General features: G+C 34.0%; 1 protein-coding gene across 1 annotated transcript; it reads right to left on the reverse strand.

The window, feature by feature from the left end:
• Positions 1-219: 219 nt before the first annotated feature.
• Positions 220-11599, reverse strand: LOC138324844 (tubulin beta chain-like). The gene is made up of 4 exons (XM_069270025.1): positions 11443-11599; positions 7394-7502; positions 6326-6681; positions 220-2644 (listed from the first exon to the last, which is right to left on the reverse strand). Exons 1-4 carry the CDS (start codon positions 11497-11499, stop codon positions 1829-1831), a joined length of 1338 nt encoding a protein of 445 aa, XP_069126126.1. The 5' UTR covers positions 11500-11599; the 3' UTR covers positions 220-1828.
• Positions 11600-12149: the final 550 nt, after the last annotated feature.

Consider the following 12149-nt stretch of genomic DNA (forward strand, 5'->3'; position numbering starts at 1 on the left):
TGACTTTGAGTCAGTTGAAATTACGAAATTGTCTCAATTTAAAGGATTTTTGTGAATATTTATTTGATATGCTGCTAGACATATTTAATACAGTATATATTCTTTGAAATATTTTATGGAATTTTAATTGGAATTGCATTCTAAACAATTCATAAGGCGTCGTCAAGAGTAATCATCATATTATGCATTTCAATGATCAATCGACTGGGCATTCAGATATAACAGTTAATTGTTCATTTATTCAAATCAGCTTCCCTTTAACAAGAAAAAGTGTCCATGCTGATACATTCCCGGTCTTCATGTAATCTAATTATATTTCACTTTGTAAAAAAACTTTATAGTCGAAAGGCGAGAATTTCGCTTGCTAAGTCTTTCACTGATACATTTTAACAATTCGACCAATTCGACGTTCATTTCAGAAGGTTTTAACTCAAGGTTATTCTGACGTTGATGGGAGCGTTAACAAATATCAATACGTTTCCAATATATTACACGAATAACCGGTATTATCAGCGGTGTTGGTATATGGCATTTAATCACGTTTTATTCTTGTAGTTTATGGTAAGGTTTAAGACAAAATGCTTACAACGAAGGCCAAATCATCAATATATTTCGAAATGAAAATGGTCGGTATCCATGCTTGTTCACTCAAAACCTTCAGATACATTTATGTCTATATTGACCTCAACATTGTAAATTACAGTATATATCCTCAGAAATCCAATATGATTTTATGTGTGTTTATGACGTAAAGAAGCGTTTTAGGCTCACATAGGAAAATATTTTTTCTGTAGAACGAAAATGTTTCATTTGGCGGCCGCAAAATAATTAAATGGCGGTCGCCACTTAATTTATCTGTCGGCCGCCAAATAATCAAATGGCGGCCGCCATATAAAATACATCTTTCTCCCAGAAATTTGATTAAATTTATTTATTTTCTTATGTGAGTCTTATACGCTTCTGTAACAATCAAATGCAATAAAAAATGCAAACACATCTTTTTACCAGGATAAATATGAAATCTGGATTTCACAAGAAATGGTTACATTATACATTCGATCATTTTTGTATGAACCTACACGACCTGTATTCTACATACGCACATTTCCTATGTGTTATCCATATCACTAAAATTAAATTCATCTTTTGAACGATGTAATAATATACAAAATGTACATTAAAAGGTATGTCTAAACACTATAACACTATAACACGAACGATAAAGTATATTGTATTCATTGTATTCGCATATTCATATAAAAGACTGTCGCTTGTAAAGGCTTTAAAGCTAAGTCTAAAAAAGAATGACTACGCATACGGTTTTCATTTAATACGGAGATAAAAATAAAATAAAAGTTACTGTTAAAACATTAAAATATTGCCAGATATCGAATCTGGAAATCATAATCGCAATAGCAAAAGTTAAACATACGTTTAGCATAATAAATAATGAATATATTATCAAGTGCTTTTATTTTGAAGCGATATTACATTTTAGAAAGTTGATCATGTGTTTAGCATATATTACAAACAACAAATAGATAATATCCACGAAAAATAATAGTAAACAATTGATATATTGTCGAATGTTTAACTTTTTTTCGAAAAATTGATGATCAATGAATAATTTAAATATCATAAATAGTGACATAAAAATAGTTCATTCTTGAACTTAAGAAAAACACATGAGAGAAATATAACAAAGTCATGAAGGAACTGCAGTCATTAACAGCTGTGATTTCCATTCAAATATTTTATAATGATAAGGAATTTCAGTTTCAAATATAAAATTTTCTATCAAAGTCAAAAAGAAGATCATCAACTGAATTTATTCATCGTCCATTTCTTCCTCATCGTCATATTCTTCTTCATCGTCAACAGTCGCGTCTTGATATTGCTGGTATTCGGATACCAGATCATTCATGTTGGATTCGGCCTCTGTAAACTCCATTTCGTCCATGCCCTCACCAGTATACCAATGCAAGAACGCCTTACGACGGAACATGGCGGTGAACTGTTCGGAAATCCTCTTGAAAATCTCCTGTATGGCGGTAGAGTTGCCGATGAAGGTTCCAGACATTTTTAGCCCAAGGGGAGGTACGTCACACACAGCGGTCTTTACATTGTTCGGGATCCACTCCACGAAGTAGCTGCTATTTTTGGTCTGAACATTGAGCATCTGTTCGTCCACCTCTTTCATGGACATACGCCCTCTAAACATGGCCGCTACGGTAAGGTAGCGACCATGTCGTGGATCACAAGCCACCATCATGTTTTTTGCGTCAAACATTTGTTGTGTGAGCTCGGGGACGGTCAATGCCCTGTACTGCTGACTGCCTCTTGAAGTAAGGGGAGCGAAGCCAGGCATGAAGAAGTGAAGACGGGGGAAAGGTACCATGTTTACGGCAAGTTTCCGTAAGTCGGCATTTAATTGTCCAGGAAACCTGAGACAGGTCGTTATGCCCGACATAGTGGCGGATACCAAATGGTTTAAATCTCCGTATGTGGGTGTGGTAAGCTTCAGGGTCCTAAAACATATATCATACAGCGCTTCGTTGTCGATACAAAAGGTTTCGTCTGTGTTCTCAACCAGTTGGTGAACAGATAATGTGGCATTGTATGGCTCCACAACTGTGTCGGATACCTGCAAAAATAACGATATTATTTTATCTCTGAAATGGTACATCAAAATGGTGTCAATATCATACTTATATTTCCTAATGATAAAATATTCCATTATTTACTGATATGGTATATCAAAATGGCGTCAATATCATGCTAACATTTCCTGATGATAACATTTCGTATTTGCATTTATTGGAAATGACCTATGCATTATTTATGTAAGAATCGCTTATGTTGGTTTAGTTACTTAACAATACAAAAATTCTTATTATAATTAATAAAAAAGACATAATGTCATTAACCTTCAGTTGGTCGCTATAAGCCACATAAGGTGTCAATGCAATTCACATTTATAGATCTATAACTTCGGTACTTGATGTCTAAACATATATGTCTAAACAGTTTTCAAATGTATATGAAGGGTGCAAAGGCCCTGTGATTCACACGATGGCAGGTTTAATATTTTTATATCAAAAGAACGCGAACACAAATAAATGCTCTGAACCCTAACCCTGTTCAAATTAATTAAAAAGGTGACAGCCAGGTCACGATATAGCAGAACCTCATAAGACAAAAACATGAAACACGATTGAGACTGAATATGTATTAAAGCATAGCGAAACATGACTGATCACGCTTTGCCTATATGTAAATATATATTATGCTAGAGAGAAGATAATATACATATATATTCACAGGCATTGGTGCATGATTCTTTAGAGGGAGGGGTTATCAAGTTGTCATACGATGGACAGTTTAATTTTGTTTTGTATTAAATGTGTTCTCTGATATCTACTTAAATGAAGTACTAGTTTTTCTTTCATACCTACGGGTGTTATACTGGCTGGTCTAGGGCAATACACTCCTGTCGCCTGAGGCTCTATTGCATGAATACCGATTTGTGTTGAAAATATCACATTATTTACGGAATTTACATCTACAGAAAATTGTCTTGCAGTCGTGATTTTAATTGAATTTATTTCAAAATGGCGGGATACTAAAGTTGTAAATTTGCAATGAAACGTCGAGATGTGAAAGAAAAATACTCTTTTACGGCAAGCCTAGGGTTTTACTACATTTTGTGTCTCTCGGGTAAAATATCCCTATACTTCATATCCACATATGAAAGAGTCTTATAATCTTATATTTACATTTTTCCATAGCGACTCCCATTACTCTAGTGAGCCAATAAATGCAGTCTAGACTTGGTGTAGTAATATCTACATAAATGGATGTGAGTCTTGTTTAGTGATACCATGTTAAGTCCGCAAAGGAAAATTGAAATTGTAGTTGAATGAACCAGTTTGGTTATGAAAAAAAAATCTTTAAAATGTCTGGATTATTGAAATAAACTGAGTAGCTATTGTTAAACATTGAAATTTTGTTATCTTTTCAATTTTTTATAGGGACTATTTTTTTATCTCATTGAACTTGGCTGTAGAGGTTAAATGGCTGAAGCGGGAAATTCAAATGTTCATTTGCATTTAAATTATGATTTACTTTGAACTAGAAAATAAAATGTAAATATAAAAATTAAAAGATTGTTAGATTGGAGGTATACTGGGTGGCAGAACGGGCGCTATTCTATTTATCGCTAGCGTCGTCTAAGACTGTATTATCTGGTTACCCATGTAATACAACCTCCTGCAGTCACTAGCAAAATAGATACTTTCTCAGTAACATTTATGTGGATAATAAGGATAAGAATATATTCACATATGAATCTTATCGTAATATTACTGTCATTTGATCTCCAAGCTTTACAATATTAGATGAAAGTCACGCCTTTCTTTAAGGATTAAAGTCTCTTTCTGGTGGTTCTATCGAAGGATAAAGTTGAGTAGGGTATCGATATTTGGAATGGACCGCGAAGCGGTCCATGAAACAAATATCGATACCCTACTCAACTTTATCCTTCGATAGAACCTCCAGAAAGAGACTTTGATCCTTATATTTACAGTCTTAACTATTATTATCATAGCTCAAAATTTACACTTAATAGTGTTTATGGCATTTATAAGACTAAAATTGGATTATATCGTTTGGTTCCGACGGGCATTTGGAACAGCCACTCGAAGTGGCGGAAATTCCCGCCAATTTATCAATGAACATACAAATAAAATGAGTTCCGTCTGATGAAGCCTATATCTGGTGTTTTCCCTGTATGAAACTATAAATCGTTCTATTTATCTGTTGTCAAAAACACCATGCTGCAAAGCAGTTTGGTTTTAATCTTTTGCTTAGTATTATTACACACGCTTACACAATTCATAACGTGGCAGGATATTTAACGTAGTTGTGACGCGGCGTCCGTTTCAAACCGCCTGTGTCAAGGAGGTGTGACAAACAGAGAGTTTCTTCAATTTTGTGATCACTTGAGTTCTACTTAATCAGTTCACGTTTGAAATTACTTGAATACATGGATGTTTACATAGTTTCATGTCATTATTTCCGGATTTTGGAGATTTTCAAATGTATCGAACGCCGTTTCGAGGAACATGTACAAACACAGGTAGGCCCACTAAGTACTGCTCTCAAAATGTTAACGTTAGGTTATATTTATATTGTTGTTTCAAACACTTCAATAGATATTAGAGATATCTATTACAAGTATTGTAAAGCTACAATTGTAGGATTCCGTTTCATTGATATTTCGAAACACCCAAACGTACATTGTGTAGGTATAAGTAAGGAGGGCCTAATATCGCCGATTCACTGTAGTCGAGTAGATAACGTACAGGACTTGTCTGTCCCCCGAGGCGAACAAAAATGCATTTTCGTGCTAGGTCGTTTTGGATAAACTTATCCAACTCAAAGACTGATGTTGTCCTGACATATCTTCTCCATTTGCGTACAACCAAAGATGTTAAAAATACAAATAGGATGTAGATCTACATGTTGTAGCGAACAGCACAGATTCACCGACACACACTCACCGACACACAACATGTAAACATTGCGACGTCATCGGAATGTGAAAAACTGTACATTGTACAACATTGTTTATTTAGCTTACGCACGGAAGCATTGCTCAAAGAGGCACGGTAGTGACATAAACAATGTAACTTTTCTACATTTGTATTTACACGCGTACCTGTATATGTGTTGAACCCTATTTTGATACCTAGTCGTATATATTCATCGAACGTACGTTCGGTACTGAAAACACCAAAAGTTTCTGATTTAGACCATCATAAATTCATCCGCGCGGCTCCAAATTGCGCGTGACATACTCAATCTATCGAGAAATAAAGTTGAGTAGCCTTTGGTAGAAATCAACGGGGTTTATACTATCAATTCACCACTGACTGTAAATATTTAGTTTTATTATGACAATACACTGTAGTTGTCTCATCGGATCAAATAATTTGGCGTGATTTCATTAAATTACTATGCTCTGTTCATTCCGCTTTTAATTGGAAAGGGATTCTTATGCCCAAAAATAAAGCATACTACCTAGGACTATTATAGATTAATGATTATCTACTTAAAACTACATGCACGATATAACTACACAATGTATTTGTCCATACGAGTCTGTTATCAATCGTAAAAAAATAATTGGTGTTTTATAAGACTTTTTTCCAGTTTTACCAAAGACTTGTGTATCTCTATCAAGGCGAAGAATACGAAACAGTTGTTTGATAAAACATGATTTCAAGATATGTTGATAATGTGTGCATTCTACTCAGTATAATACCTTTGGAGAAGGCATGACAGAAAAAGTGTTCATTATTCTGTCAGGATATTCTTCACGGATTTTGCTGATCAGCAGAGTACCCATTCCTGACCCCGTGCCCCCGCCCAAAGAATGAGCCAATTGAAAGCCTTGCAGACAGTCACATGTTTCACACTCTCGCCGAATCACGTCCAACACAGAGTCCACCAATTCGGCGCCCTCTGTATAGTGACCTTTGGCCCAATTGTTACCGGCTCCTGATTGGCCAAATACGAAGTTGTCAGGGCGGAATAATTGTCCAAATGTCCCTGAGCGGATAGAATCCATGGTACCGGGTTCCAAGTCCAACAGAACAGCCCTTGGGACATATTTCCCACCTTAAAGTATATAATTTACACAATACATTAGAGAAAATCGTGACAAAAGGGTTAAAACGCTAGGTAATAAACAAAAAGTTTAATAAATGTTTTTCGTTCTATTCATGAACATGATACAACACGATACACAGCTTGACTTTATCATGTTCGGCGATTGCGCAACCATGGTGTGAATAATCAATGCTCATCACTTTTGTTTGTTTCGACTGGGACCGCCATATGAAAGCATTAAGTAAACGCCATTACATATAATTCAGTGTATTAAACGGTAGTTGATAACGGAATATGAACTTTATTGATGAAATATGACCTCATATTTATAGCTCACTTAAATTTCTTAAAGTTCATGTCTTCTGTTTAACATTTAACTTAATAGATATACGCTCTACTCTATGAGGGATTTTTTTTTATTTTCAAACCAGCACAATCTATGCTTCAACTATGATTCTGGAAAATTCTGTCCTTTCTGGACATTAAGGGTGACTTTACGCATACAAAAATGATAGCCGACAGTGTGTACTGTAAATGAAGAGAACAACAAAATATCTTAATATAATCTCTCGACTTCTCGAATAATTTTCATTCATTTACTGACATTTAACCTTTCCAAAATGACAACTATAATTAGTATTAGATTAGCCTATTATCTCTCCTCGATGCCGACTACACACGTGTGTTTTGGGTCCTGTGTTATGGACATATGTAGACTCACCACAGGCTTCACTGTAGTACACATTGATCCGTTCCAACTGGACATCTTTGTCCCCATGGTACATACCGGATGGATCTATCCCATGTTCGTCAGAAATCACCTCCCAAAACTGCAATGTCATAATCAACAAATTTTAAAAACCCTTAAAACCTTTTCTAGTATATAATTCTATTATAACATAAATGAAGTTATTTTGTATTTCTTACACGTTTGAATCATTAAGTAACTAATTAATGGCGGTTATAACCCCTACTATTCATCAACTTTATTGCACTGTCTCTCTTCTCGAATGATATATTATGACATAAAAATATAATTTTAGAAGAAGTGTCGGGAAAATGTTAGACAACAATGCTAAATTTTTACTGATCTTAAGATTAATAGTCTGCGATCTATGGTATTATTAATAGACCCTTTATAAATGGAATAAAAAAGGAAGTCAAATAAACGCAAAATAATACATAATTTCAGTCACTCCGAAAGGGTTATTATATAATTTAACAGGTTCGTTGAACAGAATTTTACACTTCATTTTCTAAAACATAAATATTCCAAAACAGCATTACACCAATATTACAATGAAAAGCACAGCTGCAGTTCCTATCTGGTTATCCATTTCCCCCTATTTTTGAAGAGCTTCTACTTTGTTTTACATAAGCTCCAAACTTAATTTTTTATGGAACATTTAAGTACTCGCAGTTTTTCGTTAAAGGAAAGCTTTTAAAACAAGTATGTTTCCAAACGAAATATAGGTCAGTACAATCTACAAGCTTGAGCACAACCTATCTGTTTTGTTGCGGTGATATTGCTATTTTAATCGCAGTCTTGTATTAAGGTAAACACATTGTAGACATTTCCCATGTTGATATTCATGAAAGACAACGTGGATGCTTGTAACAGTAATTTAACCGACATTAAATGCAAAGCACGTGCAGTTTAGACTTGTTAAAAGTCTTCATACCGTTCATAGCAGGCAATACTGGCCGCATAGCTATCGACTCTGGAACGTTGCCAAGGAAACTGAGTGCGTTGCGACATGTACAATAGCATCAAAGAAATTATAGTAACTGTGACCGTTGTCATACATATTTAAATATAGTGTTAAAAATAAATAAAGTATTAACAATGTATACACATAATTATTACATTGTAAAAGAATCCAGAAATTTGCATTATAGTTTTTTTTTCATTACAATTATTAAGATTATATGGGAACTTCTTATGCAGTCATATTATTTATGTTCATTGTGCTCAATGCATAATATAAAGCTTCTTCAAATATTACAGTTGCATTGTCTCTAGACAAAAACACTCAGGCCCTATGTTATTTATTAGATTTAACACGCATGATGATAAAGGCAGTGCATATACGAATGTTGACGTATATGACTCGTTGACGCCATGTTGTATCGACGTCTCTATGCGTCATGGATGGTAGCTGCATAATGTTTATGCTGTAAGATCATTAAGATCCCAAAAGTATGTAAATAAGATTCATACTTATACAAACACTGTCCAAAATATGAAATGCAACCTAATAAGTTTTTTGTCATTGAGACATACACTACCAGCACGTATTAGTATTTAATACACATGTGTATAATCAGTTTTTACTTGCATTTATTTTACCGTTACATAATAAAATATCAACAGCGTTGAGTTCTTTTTCATACTCATTTTATGTGTAGCAGTTTTGATAAATATGTTTGTAATTATAATCTTGTTCACTAGTATATTAAGTTCGTTGTTCTCGTATGTTAAATTCTTGTGTTAACATATAATATTGGAATATTGACGTAAAGGGCAAACATTGTAATTAACCTACTAAATATCGAAAGTAATATATCTCTTTGTTCAACAGTCAATGAACATGCAATCATTACGAGCTCATTTGCTGAGCTGTTATAATCTAACCATAAAAAGACATAAATGCTACAATTAGAATATCGATAACCGCTAATGAATATTAATTACAATACCAGTCATTTATTCGCTGTTATGCAGACAGTATTTGGGTGTACCGCATACGCTAACGTAATTTTATATCACAAGTACTAGAGAAATATGAGCTGATTTATCGCTCACACTTCATACTGTTACAATGTGTCGCCTGACATACAGCATGCTGAAAATCTCTGCAGACATTAAATGGTGTAATGGGGAGACTGCCTGTCGCTAGAAAATTTACCAGTTTGAATGTTCGTATGATAAATATAAGTGAAAATTATGTTTTGGAAAAGGAAAAATCCACAAAAGCTAAATATAAAAGTGTAACTGACTCATCATTGTAAATAATGTGTTTATCACAGATTTTTTTGTTTACTTTATCACTTCCTGTGCTTACATCATCTAGGCTTACATCATCTAGGCTTACATCATCTTGTACATGTATACGTACATATCCGCTTGATCTTTGACGCTTGACCTTGACCCCCTCTACATGGTCAAAGAAATTGAAACCATCTTTTTTTGTTTTGAAAGGGTGGCCTACTGAACATTTTGATATATAATGGTGTCTATCTTTATCACGAAAAGCCCACGGAATTACATAAAGCCACCGTACTATGAGGTTCTGAGTACGTCTAAGGATTGATCAATATACCTACATAAGAGGAAACAATAATAAGAGAATTTGCTATTATATCTTGCTATTTTCTATTAGAGTTATAGTTGTATCATAACTCATACAAATATCTCATCTGTTACGGTTAAACATGCAATTTCGTTGAATTTGATAAATCTTCCAGCCATTTTAATTCTATATAACCTGAAAATCTCGTCGTGTAGAAACTGTTGGTGCAAGTCGTGGATCTTGATAAATTTTCTTTAACGTGGATCTTGATAAATTTTCTTTAAAATTATTATTTCATTTGTTACTATAGATATTTCTATACATGAAACAATTACTCTAAACCACGAATAAATTAACCAATGGTATTTTATGTTGTATAGATTTGTGTATCCTCATTTATTTGACGTTATTTTTTAAATATACGAAGGTTTCCAATGATTATTGGTACCTATGAGCATTTTGTTGTAAGATGTTACCATGCACCGCAATAATAAAACAAAATTCCTGTGTGTGTGTGTGTGTGTGTGTGTGTGTGTGTGTGTGTATCTATGTAAATCACTGATTCATTTTCACGTTTGTGTTCAAGTTATGTGGTGTAGTATATTGCCCAGCTAGTTACATATGTAGCTTTACACATGTAACAAGTAATACTCCCTATCTGGCGGTGTAATGACACGCATGACAGCACCATGCTGTAAATATTTTCTGATATATTTATACATCAAATAAGTAGATGGCAGTGTATCTTTATCTATATATATATATGTTTGATTCAGCGTCACTTGGTCTTGAGTGAGTCACACCGCCAGATTTTTACATCGCAGTAGAAAATCTCTCCATCAGCACGTCTAATGTTAGGTACGGTGGCTGGCATCGTGACAGCTACGCGTGCTCCGCCACGTTTACACGTAGATAAATGAAAGCGTATGTTCCAGTTCTGTATATAAATATAACATCATCACCTTGCACGTCCAAAGCAAGAAACCATAATGCTATACATTTCAGATACTATTTGACCGAGAAAGATTTTCACGTTTAAAGATAGAATTAGCCAACTTTTTATCCGGAAACTAAACTAAAATATTGACAATATCATGGAGTGGCGTGTTCTCCTCTATAAATTTTGTCATAGAAGCCAATGCTATTTTCCGTGACTAATACTGCACTGTTTGAATACTGAAAACATGCAGTCATCAGAAACGTCCCCACTTTAGTAATACTATAAATATCTTTTCTATTAATTTTATTTTCTGCACCATTAATATTATATTCCTAAACCAAGATACTTTAAAGCATTGTTATGAATTTATTTATTTGAAATATTATTCCGGGATCTATATGAACATTGATATGAAATATTAAATGAAATTTTATCGAAGTATTTCAAAAGTTTATTTGCAGTTAGCACTCTTTGGGATAAACGGTATGCAATATATCGACTATTAGTAATCATGACTATATAATGACTTAGCCCTACCTTAGATCCTATCTGGTTACCACACTGGCCAGCCTGTATATGTACTATTTCCCTCATGTCTGTTGTTCTGTTGCAGCTGCTGAATCGACTATGTATGATAAAGTGTACTGCCCCAACCTACGCACTGCTTCAACATATTCATACATACAACGAAAGAAAATAGTTCTGCATGCCGTGCCGCAATCGATTCTGTTTTGTCTTTAAGACGCAGTTAGATTTAATATAGCTTACATAGAAATAATTAGAATGCCATCTTTAAGAAAACCTCAGAAAGAAGTTCAACATTAAAGTAAATATTTTCTTGCACTAAACATTGGAATTCATTTGTCATTTGAAATTCATTAAGGAACGCTTGTTTGACCAGTTGCAACTTTACAAAAGCATACAAATCCTTTTTGACCTTGCCATGTAAATGGCGGTTGCGGTTGATGCATAGACACTTTTCATCAATTAAGTTATGTTCAAGTACATCTTAGAAGTGATGTATAGGCATACAAAAAACACTATTTTAATAGGCTCGAAAACCTTAAACCTTATGACTATATAGAAAAGCTACAACATACAAATATTTATTTGATTTCTTTTTCATATATTAAATAAATTATATTGCGTGATAAATACCATAAAAGCGGAAATATTCGCGAAGTGGAATTTTTCGCTCCCTATTTTTAATGTAATTTCCGTAAATATACGCATACACCAAAATA

Source organism: Argopecten irradians, chromosome 6, assembly GCF_041381155.1.
Source record: "Argopecten irradians isolate NY chromosome 6, Ai_NY, whole genome shotgun sequence".
Taxonomy (NCBI): domain Eukaryota; kingdom Metazoa; phylum Mollusca; class Bivalvia; order Pectinida; family Pectinidae; genus Argopecten; species Argopecten irradians.